The sequence below is a fragment of the Tremella mesenterica genome (genome assembly GCF_000271645.1).
Source record: "Tremella mesenterica DSM 1558 unplaced genomic scaffold TREMEscaffold_14, whole genome shotgun sequence".
Taxonomy (NCBI): Eukaryota; Fungi; Basidiomycota; class Tremellomycetes; order Tremellales; family Tremellaceae; genus Tremella; species Tremella mesenterica.
The window spans coordinates 380,381-407,122 of NW_006711238.1; the positions used below are offsets into that span (position 1 = coordinate 380,381).

General features: G+C 46.2%; 9 protein-coding genes across 9 annotated transcripts; 6 read left to right on the forward strand and 3 right to left on the reverse strand.

Moving 5' to 3' along the window:
* Positions 1–331: 331 nt before the first annotated feature.
* TREMEDRAFT_40836 (uncharacterized protein) lies at positions 332–4,110 on the forward strand. The gene is made up of 12 exons (XM_007007453.1): positions 332–476; positions 676–698; positions 847–979; positions 1,025–1,036; positions 1,083–1,146; positions 1,191–1,263; positions 1,321–2,590; positions 2,637–3,068; positions 3,234–3,354; positions 3,400–3,467; positions 3,514–3,734; positions 3,846–4,110. Exons 1-12 carry the CDS (start codon positions 451–453, stop codon positions 3,929–3,931), a joined length of 2,529 nt encoding a protein of 842 aa, XP_007007515.1. The 5' UTR covers positions 332–450; the 3' UTR covers positions 3,932–4,110.
* Positions 4,109–4,829, reverse strand: TREMEDRAFT_65394 (uncharacterized protein; the record flags this gene model as incomplete). The annotated part of the gene is made up of 4 exons (XM_007007544.1): positions 4,109–4,293; positions 4,320–4,415; positions 4,485–4,586; positions 4,760–4,829. The coding sequence occupies 4 exons, from the start codon at positions 4,827–4,829 to the stop codon at positions 4,109–4,111; spliced, it is 453 nt and encodes a 150-aa protein (XP_007007606.1).
* A 529-nt stretch (positions 4,830–5,358) lies between these two features.
* Positions 5,359–6,324, reverse strand: TREMEDRAFT_65395 (uncharacterized protein; the record flags this gene model as incomplete). The annotated part of the gene is made up of 5 exons (XM_007007545.1): positions 5,359–5,711; positions 5,788–5,854; positions 5,923–6,080; positions 6,146–6,260; positions 6,301–6,324. The coding sequence occupies 5 exons, from the start codon at positions 6,322–6,324 to the stop codon at positions 5,359–5,361; spliced, it is 717 nt and encodes a 238-aa protein (XP_007007607.1).
* Positions 6,325–6,490: 166 nt separating this feature from the next.
* TREMEDRAFT_74725 (uncharacterized protein) lies at positions 6,491–11,756 on the forward strand (the record flags this gene model as incomplete). Its single annotated transcript, XM_007007599.1, has 22 exons — positions 6,491–6,809; positions 6,850–6,947; positions 7,047–7,253; positions 7,333–7,551; positions 7,600–7,706; positions 7,748–7,904; positions 7,948–8,056; positions 8,099–8,434; positions 8,475–8,584; positions 8,631–8,722; positions 8,767–8,881; positions 8,926–9,042; positions 9,093–9,406; positions 9,449–9,540; positions 9,603–9,767; positions 9,812–9,993; positions 10,195–10,279; positions 10,453–10,748; positions 10,938–10,964; positions 10,993–11,060; positions 11,104–11,210; positions 11,444–11,756. 22 exons carry the CDS (start codon positions 6,491–6,493, stop codon positions 11,719–11,721), a joined length of 3,600 nt encoding a protein of 1,199 aa, XP_007007661.1. The 3' UTR covers positions 11,722–11,756.
* A 305-nt stretch (positions 11,757–12,061) lies between these two features.
* TREMEDRAFT_34882 (uncharacterized protein) lies at positions 12,062–14,513 on the forward strand (the record flags this gene model as incomplete). Its single annotated transcript, XM_007007433.1, has 5 exons — positions 12,062–12,354; positions 12,574–12,689; positions 12,979–13,241; positions 13,512–13,689; positions 13,897–14,513. The coding sequence occupies 5 exons, from the start codon at positions 12,062–12,064 to the stop codon at positions 14,511–14,513; spliced, it is 1,467 nt and encodes a 488-aa protein (XP_007007495.1).
* A 183-nt stretch (positions 14,514–14,696) lies between these two features.
* Positions 14,697–16,319, reverse strand: TREMEDRAFT_65398 (uncharacterized protein; the record flags this gene model as incomplete). Its single annotated transcript, XM_007007546.1, has 7 exons — positions 14,697–14,777; positions 15,028–15,119; positions 15,180–15,273; positions 15,439–15,538; positions 15,708–15,845; positions 15,969–16,275; positions 16,313–16,319. The coding sequence occupies 7 exons, from the start codon at positions 16,317–16,319 to the stop codon at positions 14,697–14,699; spliced, it is 819 nt and encodes a 272-aa protein (XP_007007608.1).
* A 765-nt stretch (positions 16,320–17,084) lies between these two features.
* TREMEDRAFT_34848 (uncharacterized protein) lies at positions 17,085–20,273 on the forward strand (the record flags this gene model as incomplete). Its single annotated transcript, XM_007007428.1, has 14 exons — positions 17,085–17,165; positions 17,240–17,340; positions 17,384–17,510; positions 17,558–17,665; positions 17,712–17,741; positions 17,787–18,020; positions 18,065–18,119; positions 18,162–18,409; positions 18,531–18,983; positions 19,139–19,288; positions 19,336–19,466; positions 19,622–19,712; positions 19,755–19,849; positions 20,087–20,273. Coding segments are annotated over 14 exons (2,091 nt in total), but the record flags the coding sequence as incomplete, so codon positions are not given.
* A 745-nt stretch (positions 20,274–21,018) lies between these two features.
* Positions 21,019–23,860, forward strand: TREMEDRAFT_74726 (uncharacterized protein). Its single transcript, XM_007007600.1, has 3 exons — positions 21,019–21,100; positions 21,814–23,465; positions 23,636–23,860. Exons 2-3 carry the CDS (start codon positions 22,146–22,148, stop codon positions 23,714–23,716), a joined length of 1,401 nt encoding a protein of 466 aa, XP_007007662.1. The 5' UTR covers positions 21,019–21,100; positions 21,814–22,145; the 3' UTR covers positions 23,717–23,860.
* Positions 23,861–23,962: 102 nt separating this feature from the next.
* On the forward strand, positions 23,963–26,387 carry TREMEDRAFT_65401 (uncharacterized protein; the record flags this gene model as incomplete). Its single annotated transcript, XM_007007547.1, has 3 exons — positions 23,963–24,069; positions 24,408–24,557; positions 24,953–26,387. The coding sequence occupies 3 exons, from the start codon at positions 23,963–23,965 to the stop codon at positions 26,385–26,387; spliced, it is 1,692 nt and encodes a 563-aa protein (XP_007007609.1).
* Between the last annotated feature and the right edge of the window lie 355 nt (positions 26,388–26,742).

Below are 26,742 nucleotides of genomic sequence, written 5' to 3' on the forward strand. Positions count from 1 at the left end.
GGGTGGAATAGATTTGTTCCAGGGGTTTATCGTGACGACGATCACACGATGAAGAGAGAATGCTCGCTATTGTCAGTCCAAAAGACTGTCAGAGATATGTTGCTACATGCTACATGCTATGAATACTTTACGCTGCGTTGGGTCTACATGCTACACGCTGCAACCCAAGTCGCAAGTAGCGTGTTCGATGCATAGCTGTAATCTTGTGAACCACCACCGGCATCATTGGTCGCCGACCCGTTGGATTAATTGACAAAAAAGATGTGAAAATAATACGAGTTGACGTCGCCGCCACTGTTGCCTGCTGTGCAAGCATTCGTTCTCCTTTTGACCATTTTGTGGATCTATCCTTGTATCCATACATCTTTGTCCCTTCTCTCAAGTCACCTGGCTATCGACGAACATCATCTATAGACGTTACGGTAGAAGAGAAAGAGTGGAGTAGACAAGATGGTACAGCCTGACAGAGCAAATTTGTGAGTCATCATCATGTTCAACGTTGCACCACCTCTTGAACCTCCCTTTGTCGCTTTCCCCGTCGGTTGTCGGTGATTGGGTGACAAATCATTGAAAGCTGACACTTGCTTTCTTCTTTGACCATCCATTTGTTGTATATTGCGCATGTCGATATTGTCTATTCAACTCTATCATAATGATGAATGCTTTACATGATAGGTCTCGGACTATACGTATAACCAGTGAGTTGTCTCATCTTCCTTTCCTTTTTCCCACGTGTGTCTCACCTAGTCCCTGTGACTTATCTTAACCTGGTCTCAAGTCCAGACATCCACTCTGCGTTAGACTTCAGTGATGAGAAGTTTTATGAGGGATCCACTGACATGTCAGTCGTCGCTGCTGATTCACTCATCAAACGAGATATTCTCCGTCTGCCAGATCCCTTTGCGCTAGTTTCCGTGGATGGAGAGCAGATTCACACGACTTCAGTCATCAAAAGGACTTTGAACCCCTATTGGAATGAGTAGGTCTATTATTTCATGCAAGATGTATGTATGCTGATTCATAGACATTTCGATATGTAAGAGAGAACTTAGCCGAGAGGAAGAATGAGACTGATGGAACAGTACCGTCAAAGATTCTTCCGTTGTCGCTGTACAAATTTTCGATCAACGGAAGTTTAAGAGAAAGGTAAGTAGGTCGTGAAAGTGAAAGTTTGCAAACTCACAACGTAGAATGATCAGGGTTTCTTAGGTGTTATCAATATCAAAGTTTCTGATGTAATCGATTTCGAACTGGGTGGCCAAGGTCAGTCACGTTGATACTTTTGTGTAAAATCATCGTGCCCTTGAACTGACATGATAGAAATGCTCACTCGTGAATTGAAAAAAGGTTCGGAAAACCTCGCTGTCAATGGTAAATTGATTGTCTACCTTTCGACTCAGACCGGCACTCCTGCCGCAAGTGCCCCCGCTTCGGCAGCGCAGCCTCAGACCGCGCCTCCTCCAACCCTCCCTGTTCCCGACAACAATGGATCTGCGGTCAGTCTCAACACTTCTGCAGGACCTTCAGGACGTCCCGCAAATAAACTTCGACCAGTCAACGTTGTCTCCGACGAACCTGACAGTCCTTCTGTCTCAAACGAACCTTCTACACCTGCTGTCGCCGCTGCACCTACTTCATTATCACAACCTCCTATGACCAACGCTGCTGCTGCCGCCTCGACAGGTCCTCCCGTCGTCAACCCGACTTCTCAAGCTGCCGTCACTGGTCAGACCGGTGCCACCACACCTGGAGGTCATCATTTTGACTCTCATTCTGACCAGCTTGGACCTCTTCCTCCCGGATGGGAAAGACGTATTGATCATTTGGCTCGTACTTACTATGTCGATCATAACACTCGTACCACCACTTGGAACCGACCCAGTGACAACGTCTCGTCAAACACCGCCACACAAGCCAACTCCACCGGTGAGGCTCGTGCAAGACACAATCAACGTACCCTTGCCGATGATATGCTCGACGTTCAACCTCAGCAAACGGGTCCTGTCACTCCCGCCACAGGTGGTGGCGGTGCGGTGCCATTGACCACTGGAGGTGTCACCACCGCTGGGTCTGGTCCACTCCCCGCTGGTTGGGAACAACGATTCACCCCAGAAGGAAGACCTTACTTTGTGGATCACAACACACGTACCACCACATGGGTCGACCCTCGTCGCCAGACACTTCTTCGAGTCATCGGACCTGGTCAGGGTAATCTGTCTGTCCAACCTCAAACCGTTAGTCAACTTGGCCCTCTTCCCAGTGGATGGGAAATGCGACTCACTTCTACGGCCCGAGTTTACTTTGTCGATCACAACACCAAGACTACCACTTGGGATGACCCTCGACTTCCGTCCTCGTTGGACCAGAATGTACCTCAGTATAAGCGTGACTTCCGTCGTAAACTCATTTACTTTAGATCTCAACCCGCTCTGCGCTCCAACACCGGACAATGTCACATTAAAGTCTCTCGGGAAAATATATTCGAAGGCAGTTATACTGAGATTATGCGTCAATCTCCTAATGATCTAAAGAAACGACTCATGATCAAGTTTGAAGGTGAAGATGGATTGGATTATGGTGGTCTTTCCAGGTGCGTCAGCTCTCATGTGGTTGTGAACAATCAGCTGACATGGCAGAGAATTCTTCTTCTTGCTCTCTCACGAAATGTTCAACCCATTTTATTGCTTGTTCGAATATTCCGCACATGACAATTACACCTTACAAATCAACCCTAACTCCGGTGTGAACCCAGAGCATCTGAACTACTTCAAATTCATTGGTCGTGTGGTCGGTCTGGGCATTTTCCATCGTCGTTTCCTTGATGCCTACTTCATCGTCTCTTTTTACAAGATGATATTGAAGAAGAAAATCTCTCTTCCAGATTTGGAATCGGTCGATGCGGGTTTATTCCGTGGGTTGATGTGGATGTTGGAGAATGATATCACGGATGTGATTGAGGATACGTTTTCTATCTCGGAAGAACATTTCGGAGAGCTTGTGACGGTTGATTTGAAGGAGAATGGTAGGGATATTGAGGTGACGGAGGAGAACAAGAAGGAATATGTCGAGTGAGTCTGTGCCTCTGTCCTTTCTTCACTGCTCCTTCCTCTACGTCATGCAGTACACCCTTCGTCCATTGTCTCCCTCACCCCCCATCACCATTCCTCGTTGTCATTATGCTCCTCGAAGCGACTTGTTGGAGTTGCGACCATTACAGCATGCTGACTCTTCAGCCTCGTCACCGAATACAGAATCTCGAGACGCGTCGCCGAACAATTCGAAGCGTTCATGAGCGGCTTTAACGAGCTCATTCCTCAAGAGCTGATCAATGTTTTCGACGAGCGCGAGTTGGAGGTGAGTTTTCCACCGGAACCTTGTGTCCGCATTACTAAAGCCTAGCTTCTCATTGGGGGAATGTCTGAAATTGACGTGGATGATTGGCAGAAGCATACCGATTATAGAGGATAGTGAGTTGATTCTTCGTTGGCTCCGGGATAGCCGCTGACAGGTTAGTAACCCCTCTGACGAAGTCGTCGAGTGGTTCTGGAAGATCGTCAAGGCTTGGCCTGCGGAACGCAAGTCGCGTCTCCTTCAATTCACCACTGGTACATCGAGAATCCCCGTCAATGGGTTCAAAGATCTACAAGGGTCTGATGGACCGAGGAGGTTTACCATTGAGAAAGCTGGTGAGATTACTCAATTGCCGAAGAGTCATACTTGTTTCAACCGAATCGGTGAGTGTTCCGCCAAATGTATCAAATCTCCACTTTCACCTCCCTCTCTCACCTACTTTAAGCACTACATCAGCTAACTTCGCTGCCTTTTGTTCAATAGCTAACTTGTAGATCTCCCAGCTTACAAATCTTATGACGTGCTGGAACAGAAATTGACCATTGCCGTGGAAGAGACTCTTGGTTTCGGACAAGAATAACGGCCTCGTGTATTTAACTTTCTCTCTTATCTTACCTTCCTCCGCTCTCATCTTAACCCCCTTTTCGAAATCAAACCCTTCACTCACCACCACTCGCACTCGAGAATAGAATGGACGTAGGTAGTATCTGTACCATACTGTGCTTGCGAAATGTACTGTCATGCATCCCGTTCGTAATCAATTATGATCCTTTTGAATTTCAGCTTTTATAAGTGGTCCCACGTCTAATTGTAATTTCCCAAACAAACAAAAAACACCTAACATGGTGATACTGAATATGACCAGGACGATGGCTAATTGTATGTTTTCAGATTGTTGTTGCCATTTCCTGAGTAAGAACATGATGTAAGAAAGGTTGTTGACTGGTTATCAGTCCGAATTCCCTCACCAATTTCCCCAGCATAACATCGATATGGTTCATTTCCTACATCGTAGTTGCTAAGGTGGGAGGTTGTGGCAGTTATGGAGTGCAGAACGTTTCCGTCTGCAGTGTATTTTTCAAGAATAGTTGGTGACTACAAGGGTTGGAAGTGATGAAAATAGTATAACTCACCGTGTTGATCCTTTCCTGGATTACCTCCAAATCTCCAAATCTCCAAATCAGAATGATGATCTTCAACTCCACAAATGGCTCTCAAATGACCTGCTTTGAAACCTCAGATCGGCCTACAACTTCAATGGCTTTATTTTCGAAAGTGTGAAGTGGTGTACAAGTTCAACGAGTCAACTACTCAGAAGAAGACAAAACCCTGGATGTTATTCGATACCTCAAGAAATGATCGGTTATTACCTATATACCTATATCACTGATGGATAAACAATTCTTACCTTTCCTTTCTGATTCGTTGAAACATATCCTTTCTTCGGTTCTCATAACCCCTGTCAGAATTCCTTTCATTTTTTCTCCTGCTTTCCGGGTATCATCATCGTGTGTGTGAGAGACGAGTCATATGAGGGTCCGATAGTGATGTTGAGGGACATTCGGACTAGAATGGAAAGAATGAGAAATGAGGAATGAGGGTGAGGGTGTATTGAATGAATGGAAGGAAGGATGTGGAAAGGTTGGGAAATGTAGAGGTATCGATTCACGATCAACAGTGATCTCCCCGTTAGGTGACCGCTTATCAAACGACGTGTTGGGATTCCATTAGTGAGGATTAGTATGATGAGTGAGGAGTTAGTGTGAAGAGAGAGTATTGGGCGGGGTTTGAGCTGTCTAAAAATGACTTGATTTATTCACAGGGACTGGTCAATATGTGAAAGATGGAATTTCAAGATAGAGTATATACAAGTATCTTGACGTGAGCGAAGGTTCACACCATCTGACAATGAAATAATCTCACATGTAACGTACAACATTATCAAAATCTCATCCTCCGTGTTTCCATCAACATTCACATACCAAACCTATCTCTTCCCATTTCGTTTCATCTCTTTTTCACACCTCCAAAACCCCCAAAACCCATCATGGTAGTAATATCTTCATTATCCTTTTGAGCCTTTTCGACCTCCTCATCTTTTTTATTTTTCTTTCCCAACACACCCATTTTACTCAACATCTCTTCTTCTTTCTTCTCTTCACGTTTCCTTTTCCTTTCTTCTTTTCGTCTCTCCTTCTCCTCCAATCCATCGTTACGAACTTGTTCCAAACGTGCGTTAAAATCGAAATTCTTGGCGGTAACTCTACTAGATGATTCTTCCCTTAATTGTCTTATCTTTTCTCGAACTTGAGCAAGTGTCGAACGTGATACTTTGGTAGATTGACCTAAATGTAAAAGATCTAAATTATCAGAAAACATATTTGAATTTCATCACGGAAGGAATGGGAGAAGAAAAAAAGAAGAAAAAACACTTACGCATTCTACCGTTCAAATGATCAAGATAAGATAAACTATCTTTCAAAGTTCTATTACATAGATCACACTGTTTAGTCAGTCATGTCACACAAACACTAAGAGATGTATTTGAGGACGAAAAGAGAGACGACTAACGTAAAATCCTGGACCTTTGGGACCTTTACCAGTTGATGTAGTTTGAACTAACATTGTTTTGTTGAGATCTTTGTTGAGACCCACATCTTCAGTTCGCTGTTGCATGTTTTTCGTAGGTTTAGGAAGATCTTCTTTATCTTTAAATTTTGGTTTTAAACCTATACATCAGCTGAAGATGTTTTTCATCCATCCCATGATACAGATATTGGATAGATAATCTTACCTTTAGCCAGAGCAGCCTCGGCAGATTTAGCTTTCTCAATAGCCTCTTCATCTTTCTCTTTCGCCTTGGCGGCCCATTCATCTTTGTCCCATTGTTTTCGAGTAGGAGGAGGTGCCTTGATGTCAGTTTGAACATTACACTCGGGACAAGCTCACCGCTCCGTCTCTCTTCTCCGACATGTTGAATCAGAGTCAATTGATGAAAAGCACACCACTGTGCTAAGTACCTTAGATGGAAGAAAGAGAAGGGGAAATCAAAATGCCACGTAGGTGAACTGACTTTGTGATCGCGTTAGATACACTTCTAAAATGTTGAATTCCACTCTATACAACCACCCTCTCAGCAATGTTCAACTCTCCAGCCCCTCGACATACGCCACGTCGAGGTGGCTCACTAGCACCTCCTTCAATACGACGTGGAACGCCTTCCGTGTTTTCAGAACGTGACCGCGATAGAGACTTCCCTCTGACCCCTTCTGTCAGGAGCTCCAGGTTACCTCCTATCCGTCGAGTTTCTCCTACTTCTTCAGCGGGCGATACCATCCGTACAGCTCGTCATGAGGTGGAACAATATGAGAAGGTATATTGGAGTAAAGATGCCACTCATGCAGTTTCCTCTGCTGGACCGCTCCCTAGAGAAGTGCAGCAACTCGTCAAGGGCGCTGGTGAGTTACCTTAACTCGTGATAGTTGCTGACTCAAGAAGATCTGGTAGTTCGTCCATTGAGTGGATCTATAGACCCTCAGTCAGGATTTGCATTCATCGCTAGTTCCTCAACTTGTATCTCTTGGAATTATGCCAAGGTGAGCTTCAATGATCCAAGTTAGAAAATGCTGATCGTACTTCAGCGCACTCACTCTTCACCGACTTGTTATACCTTTCCAGCCCCAAGATCGTCTCAGGGACATGGAGCTTCCGCTCCTCCCGTCATATCTGCATTGTACCACGGATCCAATGGTAGTGAACCAGGGATGATTCTCGTAAGCCCAACGGGCGAGATGAGGATATGGGAGAGCATGAACTTAGCGTTGGCCAACGTGGATAGGTTTCAGCGGGTCGAGCTCGAGCTGGAACAAGACGATTTTGTTCAAAAAATATGGGAAATCTCCGTGAGTTGGACACGTGGGGCGAGTCTTAAGCTCACAATGACAGTCTTCCACCCTCATCGTCACCACAACTACCTCCCAGGCATTTCGGTTGAATCTCACTTCGTCCGCTGGTCGATGTGTTCCCTCTGTAACCCCCTTGACCAAGTCAGGGGGGATCTTTGGTCGTACCACCGCCTCAATTTTTGGCTCCAGAGAGGACCGAGAAGGTGTAGTAGCTGTGACATCATCGGCAGGGAGCGTCTTCATGATGGCTCAACGAACTCTACAAAAGTGGGCACTCGGAGCGGAGGGACAAAAGGTCAGCTTCGACTTGACCATGTCTTCAATTCTCAGAGCTGATGATAAGTATCTACAGGAATACGATCTGCACGACGCCGTCGGACAAACGTTGTACGGTAATCAATGGTCACCTCATCGAGTCCACTTAGAACTGAACGACCTGTTAGCTTTCAGGTCAGCTTTCGGTATATGAATGACCAGCGCTGACCCTTCAGTCAAGAAGAGCTTGCTGTTCTGGTTTCATACTCAGATCACCAATCGGGATCAGGTAGCAAGAGAATACACAATTCGCACGCCATTGTCTTGTTCTCAATTCATCCAAAGTCCAATGCTCTTACAGTGGATCGGATAGTCGAAGTCTCCTATCTCGCTGTAGGTCGCTTTGTTTGCAAATATTGTTCAGCTGATCACCAAGCATCCTGACCCACGAATGCTGGACGTGCCCCGGCTGTCAATACCAAGCGGAAGTCCCATTGCCTTCATCCGTTTCGCCGATGTCATAGTCATGGTGTCAATGCTTCCAGGTGGGTGTCAAGTTCGCATACATACCAAAAAGCTTATCCCAGACTCTCCATACGAAGATGTCATCGTTCTGAAAGAGTCCCATCGAAACGCCTTCCTCGGAGTGGGATGTCGGTCAGGATCAGCAAAACATGCGATTTCCCCTTCACTCATCGTCATGCCAGCCATCGGCGGGCTATTGACCGTTGAAGTGTTCGAGGCCGCAGATGAAGCGTTATCGCAGGAAATGACAGCTACGGCGAGGTTAAAGTCGAAAATGGAACAAGCGGTGTTCTTCGGGGATCGTTCAGAGAACCCATTATCTTTTGATCTACCCGCTGGTTTCAAAGGAGATCCTGCCGAGGCCGCTTTGGCTGTATCCGCAGAGGTGCTAGCATCCAGTGAGTCTAGTCACAGTTGTCGGTTGAGCTCACAGGATAGGTTCTCCGTATATGCCTACGATATTCGAGCTTCGGCCTCAACTCAGTGACAGATTACTGCGAGAGAAGGAGTTGATACGTTTTGTTCGAAGTAATGGGCTGTTGAGTATGGTCAGCTCCTGAAGTCTCCGATCTGTGTTTCCATGCTGACTTGCAGCTGCCGCAGACCACCCGTAGAGCACTTTCCAGAGACGCAGAGAAGATCAAAGCTTCCATAGATCTGTGGGATCATCAGAACCGGCTCATGGAGTGAGTGTCTGTGCTTCCATCCGGACCCGATGCTGATCATGAAGCCACATGATACCTCACTCTCCCCAGTCATTGCTATCCGATGCGATCACCGCCTATATGAGTCGACATGATTCGAGCGAGGACGGAGATGTCGTTCGTCTATTCTTCCGATCTCATGTAAGTCCTTCAGACGGTCACAATACCCGGTGACTGATTATCAGCTACATGAGATTGACTCGCTTCTCACCACGGTCGTCTCTACATTCCGTGCGGCCACCTCTTCAGACTCTCGGATGGACTTGGGGCCTTGGGTGGAAGAAGTGAACAATATATTCATCGTGAGTGCGACTTTGCCCTTGATAACCTTCCCCGTTAGCTTATGTCGTAGAGTGTGAACCGCGCGGCGTCGCAATTGCGGGAAGACGAACACGCGACATACGAGATCGACCGTCTTCGACCCGCTTCCGAGCTGTGGACGGCACAAGATGCGCTCATCGATTCTCTTGACGGCTTATACTCCATCACCGAAGGGCTCATACGTGACCGGACCCGCGATTTGGGCTCTGTGGTGGACGAGCCACCTTCTGCCAGCAGTCACCTGCGAAGTCAGCAAGAAGTTCAAGCCCATCTTAAGAGACAAATGGTCGATTTGGCCGCTGCATTGTGTACCAACATGGAAGAGAAGATGCGAGCTGCAAAGACGTAGGTCATTGTATCAGATGAAATGTCAGAGCTGATGAGTAGAAGGGAGATGGACAAAGGTGTTGATCCGAAGCTAGGTGCCAGTCTGGCTGAACGTTGGGCAGCTTTGAAGCCCCGAGTGATCCGGCCTTTAGGTATGTGCACACTACGTTCAATCCCAAAACACAAAACTGATAGCCACAGTGGGAATAGATAGGGTATCAGAAGCGTACGAACTTGCTGAACATCATCGACTATTCCACCTTGGTATACTTATGTCATCAGCCCAAGACGACGAGAGGACAAGTACAACTTCAAACTTACATCGAGAGATTTGGAGAAGTGTTTGCTTTTGTTCTATATGAGTATTATATCGAACAAGGTCAGCTTGTCTCTCCTGATCTGTTCCCATTCTGACATCGACAGGACAATTACATGCGCTTTTATCACAGGACGAAGTGTATGGACACCTGCTCACTAAATTCTTTGACCAATATCACTATCCTGAATTGGCTTGGATGCATCATATAGCCTGTAAGAGGTTCGGAGAGGCCGCGGCTTCACTTCATACCGTAGCTACTACGTCACAGGAATTGGTCAAAGATCATGTGAGTTGATAAAACTTCGTTTCCTTCATCGATATCTCCTTCACATGCTTCTTGCACTTCTGTTTACTCCTACCTCTTGATTCTTTGTCTGTCGGCCTTTCGGCCTGGCTATCTCTCACGTCATTCATCTCTGTTGTCTGAGTAGGATGGCCGGGTTATCTCTTCCAAGATCTGGTCAGGATGGCAATGACTGATGTGCAGCTGGCCAGTAGCATTGCAAAGCTCGCAGCTGTGGCCGAGATCAAAACTCGAGGACCATCGCAGACACGAGTAGACCTGTTGAGCAGTGCGTCTTTCTTTGCTACCCTCTCTATCTCTCTCATGAAGGTTTTGCACTTTTCACCTCATCTCTTTTACCTCCTCTCTTCCTCCCCTCGGCTCCATCATTCCCCTCTCCGAGCGTTCTCTTTTTCAAGAAAACCTGGAATAGATTCCTGTTTTTTGTCGCTGACAGGGCAGCCATAGACGATGAACTGGAGCTCGTCAAGGTTCAAAATGACCTTCGAGAGTCGCTCAGGTCCGACTCAACTACCAAACGCGGCTCTCCCTCTATCGAGAACTTTGTCGTGACAAATTGCAAGGGCCTGGAAAACCGACCGGCGTTCAAAGCGCTGTTCATTGACCTGGGGCGGAGACTCCTGGAGGGGAAGGCCCTGGATGTGGAAGGGTTGATAGACGCTTTGACGTTGAAGGATAACCATGGATCATCCGCTGGGGACTCTGCTGTGGCACTGGACAGGTTGACAAAGAGCTCTGTGAGTTATGTTCGCTTCGTCCTACGAAAAAATCGCATGTCTCAAGACTGTCTTTCGAGTGTGCTGCGATTATGATCAACATCCCCTCATCATGCGCTTCTGTGGGGACTTCAGAAGTGAAGTGCGAATGGGACTCACTATCATGCGGAGAGTGTTGTAATTCTGCGTCGTCACAATACTGTCCGTCAGGAAATGACACAATCGCACCTGCGTCGTGTACGTTCGCGGTAAAGCTGACATGTAGGATCTTCCAGAGGGTCGCAAAGAGGTGGCATTGATTAGTATATGGCGAAGGGTATTCATCCAGGATGAGTGAGCTTCTTCCGTATACTTGTAGAGTAAGCTAAATCTCTAGCTGGTTGGCAATTGCCAGAACAGCGGGAAGGAGCGAGAAAGCCCAAAGGGGTTTGCAGAGGCAAACGCTGACTTATGCGACAGTGCGAGCGCTGGGGGAGATCAAAGGTGAGCAATGGCCCCGACGTCCATCGTGACCTATATTCCCCTCATAGTGCTCCCTATACATTGAAGGCCCCTTTGCAGCCGTCGACCTGTAATCACATGCTATCGGTCTTGGTTCACTACTTCTCCAGTGCCGACACGTCCGGGGGACGGAGTAAAGTATTGCAAGAAGACATGAGCAGTGAGATGAAACCGTGACTGTCAAGAACGGCGCTTGACACAATCCTGACTCGCAGACTTCCCGTCAAACTACATCATCTCACCCCTCACGGCCACACAACCCCCTTTGCTCGCAGAGGTCGCTGCGAGGTTCCCCGAGAGACCGGCTGGGGAGATCGAGATGCTCATGAGGGATCACGAGGACGAAATACGGACATTACAGAGGTACATGAATGAAGCGGTATTGGAAGAAAGGGTGAAAGAAGTTGTAGAGTTGGTAAGGGAAGATACGGCGTCCGCTGAAGATGTGATCGGGATTGGGGGAGAAGATGGGGAAGGAGATGTAGAAATGTGACGAGTTTATATGATCTTGATGATGCATTGTTGCATTGAAACTCTCTGTGTTATTCTTTGTTCCATACCTCGGATCCTAGCGAGCAAGCAACGCTAATTGACCTTGTTGATAACCTGACAAGGATGAAAACGTGTTGGTTGGGGTTGGGTACGTTGGCGGTCAGTTGCAATTGCTGAACACGATCGCACGAAGAACATAGAACAATCGAAATCTCAATTCTTCTGTTTCTTCGTATTTTGACTTTCGACAACTTTTTCAATACCTTAGCTTCTTATAACATCTCAGAGTACTAGTCATAATCAACATCTACTCCACACTCAATCATACTCCTTGTATCCTCATGCCATCATTCACCCGTCGTATACCTCCTTCAACTCCTGCACCCGCAGGAACCCATCCATCTCCCTCCACATCCCTCCCTCTCATCTCTACAGGTCTTCCAGCATTAGACGACCTACTCGGTGGTGGTCTACCATTATCTTCAATTCTACTAGTCTTATCTCCCGATCCTCATTCTTCCTGGGGTAAATTAGTCAGTAGGTATTTCCTAGCACAAGGATTGAGTACCGGTCAAAATGTGAGTGTTATAAGTGGTGAAGAAGAAGGTAAAGAGTTGGTAAAAGGTTGTATGTGGTTTATACCTTTGAATTCTCAACATGATCAAGATTCATCTTTAGAAAATGATAGACTACCTCTCAAGAATTCAACTCATAAATCCCCTACAAGATCTGTTCATGAGGATGAAGCTGGTCCTTCGAAGGAATATCCGGAGAAAGATATTAAACCAGAGAATGGAGCTATGGAGAAGGAGAAAATGAATCAGATGGATAAGAAGAAAGGATCGGGTTTAAGGAAGGTTAATGAAGGTAGTGAGAGTGAAGGTGAAGGGATTGAAGATGTCGATATGGGTGAAAGAGGGAAGATAGCTTGGAGATATCATTCGATGAACAAGTTCGAAACTACAATTTGTGAGTTTTTTAACTTCTTGATCTGATTGATCTTCTCATCTTCTCTCGGACATATACCTTATTCTACGTCTGACACTTACTTTCTCATGTCCATCTGACCGAGACAATTGTCCTCTCACTTTCATTAGGCGATCTAAAAATGATCCACTCCTGGCCCTCTTTCACTGGGCATTCTCTTTTGCGCACAGGAAAGTGTAGCTTTCGTTGACAAGTCTTGAGTAAAAAAATGGATCACATCATCAAATGGGAGATTTAGTCTTACAAGAAATGTGTCGCTAAAACAATTTAGCTACTTCAAATCATCTTTCTCTAATGCACACCATCCCTTCCACGACCATACAAAAGATGGAAGCGGGTAATCAACTTCGATACCTACCTCTTACGTCCCAAACCGATCACATATCTTCCAGCAATAAATCAGGAAGGGGTATTCTTGAACACGTGCTTCTCTCTCTACATGATGATATAAAGAAAAATGGGAGGAAGGATCAAGTGGGAAGATATGTCTTACATGATTTTGGGTCGGCAGATTGGGGTAATCTTACTGCGGATGTGAGTTTTCTATTCCTTTCTATTTCAACCCTATTCAATGACCTTGGCCCTTCTTACCTATCTATGTCATCTTCATTTTTTCATGTGTCTCATTTACCTAATCTGGTTTGTGATGCCCTCTCACTTCCCCGTCTCCCCCTGTATCCATGTCAATGCCGAAACATAAAGCCGTCATCGTGGTGTCAATTCATTGTTCGAAAAAAGGACATTTGAAGGGATTTCTTGGATAACTCTGGACGAGAATGTTGGTGGAACTGACACCATTTTCAGCAAATACATCGGTTCTTACATTCACTCCGCTCTTTGCTCAAGGGCACCAATTCTTCAGCCATTATCACCCTCCCACCCTGGCTTGTCACATCACCTCCATCCGATTTGGAGAGGACAGAATGGGTCAATAGTCTTTCTTGGTCTGTGGACGCATGTATCGAGTTACGTGGTTTTGGTGGTGAGTTTTTTTTTTGCTTTTCTCCTACTATTGTTACCCTCCCTCCTGTCTGTGCATCTCTTGGCTCATTGAAAGGTCAAACTTGCTGTCACCTTGGATTCATGTCACTGCTCTCCGTACACATATTTGAATAGGAATTAAATGTCAATCTTGGAGCAGGACACTGTGTCAATCAAATGTCACAACTGAACCTCGCTCACATCGCAGACGACCCAACACTCCCTATCCTCTTCCCTCAATCTCACGGAACCTTCCACCTTCACTCTTTCCCCACCTCACACACCCTCCTCCCACCAACTCTCCGACATTCATCCCTCCTAGGTATATCCACCACCACCTCATCCGCCTCAGGCGGTGGGGGAGCAGGGGAGAATAACTTGTCATTCAGATTGAAAAGGAAAGCTTTCGTCATTGAACGTATGCACCTCGGTGTGGAAGGTGGTATAGGAGAAAGACGTACTGCACCTCCACCAGATTCAAGGGCAGATTTACCAACCGAAGGAGTTGAGTCATCCATCTCTGGAACCAACCCACATTCACATGATATCCCCACATCTTCTCAAGTTACCAACCCGTCGAAAGAGCCGAATGTTTCATCAACCTCAATCTCAATCTCAACAGGACAATCGGGGACGAATATACCGAGAGGTCCTAAGGAGAAAGAGAAAAGAGTAAAGGTACGATTTGGTGAAGAAGAGGAAATACCAATTATCGAAGTGAGTATTGGACATGATTCACAAGATGAACATAGACATGAGCATAAAGAGTCTTTAAAACAAAAACAAAGTATACGACATGATAGGATGGATTTATATGAATTTTGATGCATGTTACATACAGTATAATGTCATTGATCAATTTTTATAAAACATGAAATATCCATGATGATAATATACTTTTACATTATATGATCATGAACAGAAATGTTTGATACTGAGGGACATGATGGATAGTGCGGGATGATAGAACTTGATATCTGTAACAACACCAGGATTGATGGAAGTGATTTAGCAAGTCATGGGGAATTGACCGAAACTCTTCATGAGCTTCTTAGTCTCTTTGATCAGTTTCTTAGCTTCTGCCGAAGTCTACAGTCAGTTTCGTTTCTAGACTTCCCCAACCCCTCCATCAACATTCGTTCACTGTCCTGAGTCTCCTCATATTCCATTACTTGAAACGCCTAGACATGACGGGAATTTCTCAATATGCCCGAGGATCAGAAGAAACGAGAAAGAGTATATATGAGATTATCGAAGAATCCAATGGCCAAAGATTGTCACAGAGACAGACCGGGGGAAAAGCAAGGAATAGAAGAGATGAGGATATGGGAAGACTCACTTTGGAACGATCCGAAAATTCCTCCATCTGAGCAAGATGGATCTCATTGGCTTTCACCATGATCTCCTCATTGGAAGTTGGGAGTATTTGTACTGACAATTTAACTTTTTCTCATTCACGTTCGGAAGCGACACAGGAGAAGAAGGACATACGGAAAGACATAGATTTTTGTAAAAGTTCTAAAAGAGGAGGTTTGACTTCATCGAGGTAAACACGCAAGTGGTTTTTGAAAGAATTGATTTGATCCTGATTATGAGTCATCTCTCATTTGCATCACACCACACGTCTTGTCTTGTTCTCTCCTCTTTACATGATTTCGTCTTTTCAGTCATAATTATCTTCCGATCCCCCCGTGCTATCCCGTCGACAGGTGAATATCTAGACATTGGTTTGGGTAGACAAAATACTCACCGCTTGTTTTTGAGTGTTATGATAACCTTCTTCGAAAGTCAATTTGATACGTTCTGTCTCTTCTTCCAGATTGTCGAAGATTTTGATAATTGATTGATCTCTTAGGATCAGTGATCCAATCTCATCCACACAGAGCTGGGGACAATGGCTTGAGCAGATCGACGGAGCTGACTGGAATCGGATGAAGAGACGTATCAAACAATAGAAAGAAGATAGAGGAACAGGAAAAGACCCATGAAGTGAGATTAGACAAGAGAGAAGAAACTCACACATCATCTGTCTTACTCTTTACCTGCATCTCTCTCTCCGACTCTCTATAAACCTGTTCGAACTGTTGGACGTATACCTCACCCCACGATTTCTTATTTTTCTTCTTGGGTATCTTTGGTGAAGGAATCAACTCGGGTCTATCTTTCAGTTCTGTACATCCCCACATTCCAAACCCTTTTCACACACCCTCATCGCGCCCTCCCCTCACTTCCTGCGGACTCCTTCACCCTGATAGATTGGGAGACAAGAGGGAAACTTACATAAAATCAACTTGGAAAGAACTAGTAGGTATCTCCACATTATCCTCACTTTTGTCCGAATCTGCCTCTTCGCTTTCTTCACTTGCCGCCTTGAACCTCACAGCCGTGCGAGCACCATCCTTTTTCTTCTCTTCAACCTTGACGCGTCCTCTGGTAGTACGAGGTGGAGAAGGTTCGTATACATCTTGATCTTCATCTGATGAATTAATTTCTAGGATATTTGAAATCTTGGGGAGTTTACGTTTGACGTTGTCTTTGCTTTGAGGTTTGCGTTTGAGGTTCGTTTTGGACTGACGGGCGTTCTTAGCTGAAAGTCAGTCCGAGACGCGGGTCAGTAGACGTACGTGGCATCTTCTCAGAAAGTCCAGTGAGTATTCCAGAAGTGATTGGACTGTGAGACGGGTCAGATAGTGAGTGTAGAGGATGGATGGTGATCAGGTCAGGATAGAGAGGCAAAAGCAAAGTGATAGTGGCGAGAAAAGACGCGTCGACGCGAAAAAGTGATCGGTTGATTTTCCCATTTCTCTTCCTTTTCTACTTGTCATATCTTGACACTCCATAGGTCTGGTGGAAAAGCTACTGTTGTCAGAACTGCTAGTTTTAGATGTCCTCCCCGACTAAAATGTTCCAGCCTTCAGGTCTTCTTGATTTCGACGCTCCTCCTACCCCTCCTCACTCGAACGAATCGTCCCTCACACCGAAACTCGACGCTCCGACACAAGTCCCCATGATGGATCTCGAGCTGGATATGCAGATGGAGATGGAAATGGACATAGAAATGGAGATGGAAATGGAATTTGAAGAGAAGAATAACGAGAGACCTCAAAGACCTCAGATGGATTCTCCACCCCCGGACATGGAAGAAGAACCCTCAGACTTCGAAGATGATATGGGAGACATCATCAACGAAACTCCTATTGTTGTGGAACCTTCAAAACCTACTACAGGCATTCCCAGCTTTGGTATGTCCGACTTGCTTGACTTCTCCGTCGAACAGCCTGCGGCATCTTGTGAGTTAATCCATCAACTGCGTGGAGGAGCTCACACCCAGCTTCACGTGTGGTATTAACTCCTCCTCCTGAACTGATCTCTCGACCTACACGCCTGAGAGACGAATGTGCCTTACCTCCCTTATTGGCTGAGACCGAATCAGGGAGTACTATGATATTCAAAAGACGTAACAAACCAAAAGCTCCAGTCGTGAATGTGAGTCTTTCCCTTTCGTATTCTTCGGACATACTGTTCAGGGGATGACTGTCACTGACATTTAGTATGATGCTTCTCGAGTTGGACTAGATGGACTCCTCTCTACACCTTTACATCACCTTCTAGTCGAGGTAGAAGAACTTAAATCAAAGCAGAAAGCACTTGAGTGAATTGTGTTCTAACATCTATCATGTAGTTGCTGATTGAAGACTGCAGAGACGTTATGACGATGAACATCTACAAGCCCAAGGTGGGAGTAAGAAGCCCACTCAAGCACCGTCCATGTGGGTGGACAAATATAGACCGAAAAAGTTCTCTGATCTGCTGGGCGAAGATGTAAGTGACTCTGACTATAATCTCGCAGAGATTATTGACAATCTTAGCGTGTTCACAGAGAGGTACTGGGCTGGTTGAAAGAATGGGATAAATGTGTTTTCAGACGAGTCACGCAAGTGAAGAAAAGACGGTTTGATGAACAAGAAAATCTCCCTGTATGTTCTACCACACTTTCTCTTCTGACCGACCATTGACGCTCAGATCGACCCACTTGGTCGTCCCAGGGATAGAGTATGTATTCAGTCGCGAAACCTTGAGCATTGGTTGACTTGGAAGATACTGCTTCTCTCCGGTCCTCCGGGGTACGGCAAAACAACTCTTGCTCATATCGTGGCTAAACAAGCCGGCTACAAAACCCTCGAAATTAACGCATCAGACGACCGATCGGCCGCTACAGTAACGAGTCGGATCAAAAACGCCATAGATGCCGGTAGTGGTTTGTCCTCTCAAGGACGTCCGACTTGTGTGGTTATTGATGAGATCGATGGTGCTAGTGGAGGAGGTGATACTGTCAGTCAAAACAACGTCTGAGTAGATTTGAGCTGAAGAAATAGAGTTTCATCAGAAGTCTAGTTAAGCTTATTCAGGATGTTCCTGCTAGACGAAAGAGTGAGATTTCGCCAAGAGAAATGTTCCAACTGACGAGATAAGATAACGTACCTGCTAAACCTTTACGAAGACCGATTATTTGTATCTGTAACGATCTATATGCCTCAGCTTTGAGACCTTTGAGACCTTTTGCGAGGATCATACGGTTTCGGAAACCTCAGGCACAATTTGTTGTCAAACGACTGAGGGAGATATGCGACAAGGAAGCTTTATCGGCGGATTTGAGAGTATTGACAAATCTTGTGGATGTTACTGCTGGAGATGTAAGAAGCTGTTTGAATACCCTCCAAGTGAGTTTATCTGCTTCATGAGTTTACCTGCTTTATCTGTTCTCTCACTCTCTCAACCAGCAAGCCATTCTTTTGCCGGTGGATTATTGTCTGTAGACGTAGGAGTTAAATTGACGTGTAGTTCATCAAATCCCGATCATCCATTGTAACAGACGAAGCCATCCGTACCTCTTCCGTCGGTCTCAAAGATTCTGGTACCTCTCTTCAATCAACTTGGAACTCACTCTTCATCCCTCTAGCGGCCAAACAAAGACGTAAAGCCCAAGGTATCGATGACGGAAAATATGTAGATAGATTGGTGAACGAAGTACAATCATGTGGCGAATATGATCGTCTCGTACAAGGAATGTGGGAACATTATCCTAATCTCAAACCGATCGATAGTAGTTTAGAGAACATTGTCAAGTTGAACGATTGGGTGGCTTACCATGATTATCTTGCTGGTCGTGTTGGGGAACATCAGGAATTTGAATTGATGGGATATATGCCTTATGGGATTGTGGCTTGGTATGGACATATGGCTTCTTCTGCCAATAACACTAAACTCACCGAGTGGCCCAAAGCGGATTACGAGGTGAGTTCATTGGTTATTCCTCTTGATTTCGCTCGAGCGCTTTACAAACAATACCTCCCTTGTTGACATCATACATCTGTCATGTCGTGCTGAAAGGAATGTTGATCAATGTGAGGAATGAGGATGGGATGACATGGGTTTCTAACAGGAAACAGGCATATCAAGCTCGATTAGGGAATGAAGAAATAGCTACCAGTTTGAAAAATGTAATCCCTCCAATTCTTCGATCCCTGTTCTCACCAACGACGACCATGACAGAACTCATACCTTTGTTGATGAGGATCATCTCGCCGCCTCTCAAGCCAGTATGTTGCATCTTTGTCGTGATCCATGAAAAATCGCTGAAAGAAAGGTGAACGCAAATATCGTCAAGAGCGCAGAGAAGGCTGTTTTGACGAGACTAGTGGATTTGTTAATCCCTCTGGGATTGAGGTTCTGGCAAGAAAAGGCTGATAATGGACAGCCGATGATGCGGTTGGAGCCGTGAGTTGTCCCTCCCCCTTTCCTCCTATTCCTTTCCACCCATCGCTTCCTTGTACTCGCTGGTCCCTTTCGACTTTTCGAGTATACCCCAGTATCTTCGATTCGATCCTGCGGAGTTTGAAGATGGTCGTGCGAGATCATCGCTTAAGCACTAGACCCATCGATGTGTTCGTACATTACGAAGGCAAGCGAGCGGACGACATTGCCGCATCAAGATTCGCCGTGCGGCAGCTAGTGGCTCAAGCCGTGAGCTCTCCCATCTTCATCTTCATCAGAGCTGATGAGAAGATGGATGCTGAGATAGCACGACGAAAAGGAGTCGTGGAAGATGGTCAGTCGGCAGGGACGGCAGAGTCTCTAGCGGGGATGTATGGAATCGCCAAGTTAGTATCATTCTCCTTCCTCCATCATCCTCTCCCGTGCCGACCGGTTGATCCATGGAAGTGCTAGGTGAATGATTGACAGCTGATGTAGCAGACATGGTGCCGCCAATCATCGCACTGCCCCGCCGAAAGAAATCGTCAGTGTTCGTGTCCTCATCAGTAGAGTTTGCTGATCTGGAAGATCGCCACCGATTTCTTCGGTCGCAAGATTATCAAACCCACTCCTTCTTTAGTCAGTCAACCCAGCGAGAGTCTGTTAGAATCGGTCCCCACTCCTATAGGTGAATCATTCTCTTTCTCTCCAAAGTGTCACGCTGATGAGTTAGAACAACCCCCGATCAAGAAATTCCGCGCGTTATACAAATTCCATGAAGGATCTTCAAGTGCAGTGAGGAAGAATATCAAGATGAGCGCTTTGATGTGATGAGTAGTACTACCAGTACTAGTAGAGTAGAGTAGTAGTGGTTAGTGCAAAGTCCCGACACTCGATGGTACGGATCCCGACATGGTCGGAGACGATAAGGGGTATGTCAAAGATCTTGCATCCCTTCGCCCGCAGTACGAGAAGACAAGATCTAATCTTGTCCAAGCCTTCAATTCGGATGACGTTGTTTCCGTTCGCCATAGGAGAATTTGTCACTGACCTCCGTCACAACTTGCTCATGACCCGTACCCGTCCATATTGAACGGTCAGCGTAGAGAATACTCAATCAACGACACCATTTACCGAGACATTGTATAAATGCAGTATCAGTATGCAGATCATAATTTGGTCAGAAAGGGTATGTATGCTTTGAAGGAGGATCGAAAAACTTGAAAAAAGACCTATTTGACGTGTACTTTCTCGAAAAGAGTACGATTACCAAAACTTCATCAAAATCCCTTTTTGTACCCTGAATCAAGGGGTAGACCGAGATGGCCGCAATCACCATTCCGCTCTCTTCTCCTACCCCCAACCCGATCCCTTTCAGGGCAAACTAGACATCTTAGACTAGGTGCGGTTCTTTATTTCAAAGGATGTATGGCAGGATGACCGAGGGTTTGTGCTCGATTGAGAAATGAACCCCATTTTTCGGGAATTTGCGCCCGGGGGCCGGCCGTGCAGACGGACCGGGGGCGAAGTCAAACTAACGACATCTCTTTTACCATCGCTTTTTCTGCTTCGTCATCTCATCTCTCTTCTGCACCACTTTTACACTCACACAACCTCTTTCCGACTTCCTCAGCTGTGATCTTGGATACCGCTTGCTTGTGAGTCATCTCTTCACTCTATTCTTCTTCTTCATTTCACTTCTTGGGAGACTTGGGGAAAGAGAGGGGGATGAAGGGAGAGGTTCGAGTGGAGTGTTCGCGTTTGTTATCTCAAAGAGATTTGGAATTCATCATCTTGAAAGGCTTGAAGGGTCTATGAGTGGGGAGGAATAAAGTGGGGAGATGGAGAACGACGTACATCTTCCTTCGTCTCATGGATGCGTGGGGGGGACAAGTCATCATCGTTGCCACCATGGCCGAGGTCCGAGATTCTGTCAGGGTACGAGTGGGGAGTGAAGGCGAGAAGAAAGGTTATTCATGTCTGGGCGTAATCTGATCATTCCCTTCATCCCTCCCGCCCACGGCCGTTTAAGGAGAAGAGTCGATAGGTTTTAGAGGTTTGGATAACTTGACAACGTCGCACATCACTTCACGTTCATGCTGTGCTATCACGACTGCGAAATGGAGCTGACTTTACCTCCTTTAACTCATCATCTTTCTCCCCATTTCATCTTCCTTTTGCTTCCTTCGTACCACGTTATCATTTTCTTTCCTTCTTCTCTTCTCGACCTATCTTATCCTACCATCTTACCATTCCGTCATTTCCGGCTTGACTTTGGACTATTGAATGACCATTCGACTAATCGACCCAATCTCTCGAACGACCGACCCTTCCTTGAATTTGGATCATCACCCTACCTTTGACCTAACAGTGCTCGCGACCCAGTCCAGCATCCTCTTCACTCAGCTCTCCACTCATCAACCCCATCACTTTCTCATTCCATACGTAACATCGATCTTAACCTCGATAGAAGTCATATTCGGCAAGCTGGGGGTCTAAATAAACCTCCAACATCTCCGACCTCCTTGTGCACGTTTGAGACTCGTCTCGCGGCACCTCCTCCCCATCTCAACTATCTTATCCCCCTCCACTCATCGATATCTTACCCATCTTGAACATCCCACAATAACATTATTCTCGTTTTTCTGCATCTACTTCTTTCAACTTTCGACCTGACCACTGCCGACAAGAAACCCGATCATCATGACCACTCTGTCTCCTTTCTCCGGATCTCCCAATTCCGTCAAAAATGACATCACCAACTCACCTCAACTCACGCAAACCACCACTCAAAGCAATATCAAGTCGTCCGTCCCCAGCAACACTTCCAAGTCCAAGCCTCGTAAACGCGTTAATACCGCCGAGAAACGTAATCAACACAATGCCATTGAACGAGCTCGACGCGAGACTCTCAATGGAAAGTTTCACTCTCTCGCTCGACTTCTCCCTGCTCTCGCATCCAGTCGACGCCCAAGCAAAGCAGCTATTGTCAATGGTTCCATCAACCATTTGACCCGCTCCCGAGATGATCGACTCTTCGCTGCTAAGATTCTTCGTGCTGTCATCGCCGAGCGAGACCAGCTTTTGGCGGAGAACAACACTTTCCGTAAAGCAGCCGGCTGTCCTCCTCGCGAAGCATCCGATCACATGCACGAGATGGAACGTATTTGTGCTGTTGAAGACGAAGTCTTTGGTACTTTCCCTTCTTTCGACGCGGACGGCGAGGGAGAGGACGATGACGAAATGTCTAGTAGTGGAGTTGAACAGCCATCAACGGCGACTTTCCATCCCGCAACAGGCAACGGACTCGTCACTCCTCGTCCATCTTCTGACTTTGACGTTTCTATTAATCAAGCAAACCCTCAGAACATGTTCAACGTGTCGATGACTTCCACTGCCCCACGCCAACCTCAAACGACCAATGTCACCGCCACGGCGACGATTAACGGTATGAACTGGTCTCAAGAATTCGCTTACGACATGGCCGCTACCGCCGCTACCGGGACTGGGACCGGTATGAACTTTTCAACGGGTTTCATGACCGATTCTGTAGAACGAGCTTCGTCCGGCTCCCCGACCACTTCCCAACAAGGTATTTACACTCCCCCCGCTACTGTCCCCAGCAACGAGGTCATGTATGGTCCATCCATGACCACTCCTTCGCCCCGTTCGACAAGTCAAGTAGAAGAGAAGGTCGTTCAAACTCCCATGGTGGCTCAAGCGCAACAGTGGTCCACCACGAATATGCTCCTGCAGCAATACCAACAAGCTCAACGTCAGGCGCAGATGAACTCTCAAGCTCAATTACAAGTTCAACCTCAGCTTCAACCTCGACAAATTCAGACACCGAACATGGGGCAAGTGTATGGAGGACTCATGTTCCCTCATTCCACGCAGAGCACCGCGTACACGGAACAGTTTTTGGATTCGCTCTTGTCTCAGACTGTGCAAGAACAGGGTCAGGTGGAGATGTGGCGTCAGAGTTCGGTGGGGAACGTTCAGCCTACTGTTGGGGATATAAAGGTGAGTGGTTGACTCCTCCCTTCCCTTGCCTCTCCATTGATTTTATCATCTCCCCTCCTTCCCCCTCCCTTTTCTAATCGCTGGTAGCCGTTGGAGTGGACATCTCTTTCTGGCTGATAGGTCTATGATTTCCTATTCTCATGATTATCCAAGACCTTAGCTCATGTCAGAACGCCGTTCGCACCGGTATGGACCTCGGAATGAACATGGCCACGATGTGGCAAGACCAAGCTGTCGAGGGGTTTTGTTGAGTGAATCTTGTAGAGACATGGAATTGGAATGTATAACGAGAACAAGGATGATTCGTGTGTAAATCGGGGTTTCTTTTGTGTTTAAGGGAGTTGTAGGATGAAACAAACGATGAAAAGAAGGATGATTGCTAGACTGGGATTCGTCGATCGCTGAGTTTTCTTACTTTTCGTGCTGATCCGCACTGACACACTGATCTTCTTCACGCAATGACGCACGCAAGTTCATGCCGATGGTCGGAAGGTCAGATGGTCAGATTCCAGCCCCTGACTTTTCCTTTCCTCTCTCTTCGACTCCTCTCCTCTTGCCCCTCTATCGGCTTACTCTACGCACAGGCCATGAAAATCGACGCACGGTCCGTTGATACTGACGACGCCTTCCCGAAGAAACTTACAGTAGTCCGGGCGCACAGTTCGCCAATAATTCTACTCTTTGTTGCTTTTCCCGTCCAACTGGCGACTGGCTCAAATGGAGGATTGAACGTGATGGATTTCTTCGTTCTATCTCTTCCCATCCATCTCCGTCTATCTACTATCCCCTGGTCTTTTCTCTCTTTCTGGTCTCCAGAGAATTTCAAAAGCCCCCTTGTTTGCCATCCCGATATACTGAGAACGAAACGACAGGCTCATATCATCACGATTCAAAGTCCGACCGCATAAGAGAACGAGGATAGAGTATGATCTCGGAAAACAGATTCCTAGGTCCAAGGACGACAGATGGTAGAAAAGTCCAGGTCGTACCTCTTCATAGACGTCCTACGACTTTAAGAAAGATAAGGAGTCAATTGGATTTAGTTGATCCTAGGAGAGAATATCCAGAGAGTTTGGTACCTTTTTTTCCTGGGTGAGTGTCCATCTTTCTTCCATCTCCCTCACTGTGATCGTGTGTTCTTAGCTTTCATTTCCTCGTCTTCGTCTGTTGTGTCTTACTTTCACAAACCTCCTTTTTCCTCGTCTTTCTCTCTCTGTGTCACGGAGGGAATGCAAGTCTAACGAGGGTATCGTCTGTCCCTAATTTGATGATTGATATGGTGATGGTAAATGACGAGATCCATGTGACCATCTATCTCCTCGTACGTTCAGAGCAAGAGTGAAGAAGACATTTGAGGTAGCGGGAATACGGGGGCGCTGGGATCATACGAACACCTGTTTGTGTCAAAGGACGAGTTGTGGAAGATATTTCGAGACCTGAGACACTTGAGGAGTGGGGGAGCTTTTGAGGAGATTGCTGATAGATAGTAAAACACTTCCAAACATTCCTCCTCCTATACCTCCACGACCTACCTTCACAAGCTATCAATCTTCTCCCTCAACATCCTCATCTGTCTCCATACCCACTTCCCTTCCCTTGGAAAGAGCATCAATATCCTTCACTCCGTCAATATACGCAACTCCTCCCCAAACCGCTTCCGAATTACAAGGGCAATCTGGTTATCCTAGTGTCTATTCGTATGAAATCGAGGAATCGGTAGATCTTCCTAATCCTCATTCATCGTACCAAGATATGGATACTTGTACCTCCTCACCTCATCTGATTAATGAAGCAATGGCGCTTACCGACTCTCCTCCTGGTAGACAATCGAAAAGGTTTCTACCTCCTACTCCATTACCGTCTTCACCCAGTTCTTCAAGGAACATAACTCATCTACCTCATTCTTTGCTCCCCTTAATGACATCTTCTTGTCCTCCCACTCCCAGTACCAGTAGATCGATTCGGTTTGACACACGAGCCGATCCTCCTTGGTCCGCACGCCACGTCCCGCCAGATCCTACACCACCCCCTGGTGTCTCCACTTTCACATCCCGACCGACAGTGGAAGAACATCTGGGTGTATTGAAGAAAACTATACTGGCTTTGGAATCTGTGGTTCTGGAAGATCGTCTTTCATCATTTTCTTCCCCTTCTTCGCGTCAACAGCATGCTACACACTTTCCTCGACCTTCTCATGTTCCCTCATCACCTTCCGTTCGTCATTCCAGTATTACTTCTTCTCCTCCAGACAAAAAGTCCAACCATCATACTCCTCGACGCTCTCATTCTACCGATTCATCCTCTTCCAGTAAGAGTATAGGTATTAGCCACGGTCTTCACGTCCAATTAGATATCGAAACTGAAACAGAATTACATCTTCTCCGATCTCAACTCTCCACCAACTCTCAGCAAATATCAAATCTTCAATCCCGAGTTTCGTCCCTAACAAATCTCAACCGTCAACTTTCTGACGATCTTCATTCCAAAGATACACAGCTGAGTACTCTCAAACATACGTTGATGGAAGAACGCAATAAACGAGAAGAATATCTTCATATAGTCAATGAACAAGAAAGTGAGATTGCCAGATTGAGAGAGGAAAGGGAAAGTTCCTCGGCAAAATACGAGGTTCGTATCAAGGATTTGATTAGTGAGTTGGAGGATTATCAAGAGGTTATGAAGTCTCATACGGGTGAACTTGCAAGGATGAGGGAAGAGATAGAGACTGAGAAGAAAGAAAGGGATACGATAGGAGGTGAGTTGGATGGGTTGAGAGGGGAGAATACGAGGTTGAGGTTGATGTGTCGGTCTTCGACATCTCATGGGAATGGTGGATTTACCGGGGGAGGGATGGGATCAGGAGGTGGAGGAAGGGAGAGAGAAGCTTGGAGAGGTTTTCAACAGCTTGGAACTTGGGGTTGAGTATGCACTCGGAGTACCTGTGCGTTACGTGCGGCAAGGTTATTGGGGTATTGGAGTATCAGGGTAATGGGTCGGTCATGGTCAAATGATGCGTTGTAAGTATGACAATAGATGTATACATATATGATGAAACGAGCGAGCGAGAGACGTTTGATGCACATTAGCAAGATCGTTCGTATGACCATAATCAGCTAACTACCAGTAGCTTATTTGCATCCATCAGGCATCAGGCCATAAGGTTGGACACAGGGTGGACGACCTCCACCTCCACCTTTCTCTCTTCCCGATCGTCGATCACATCTACTTCAAACTCATTCCTCATCGCACTGACCATATATACCTTCACCCACTTTAC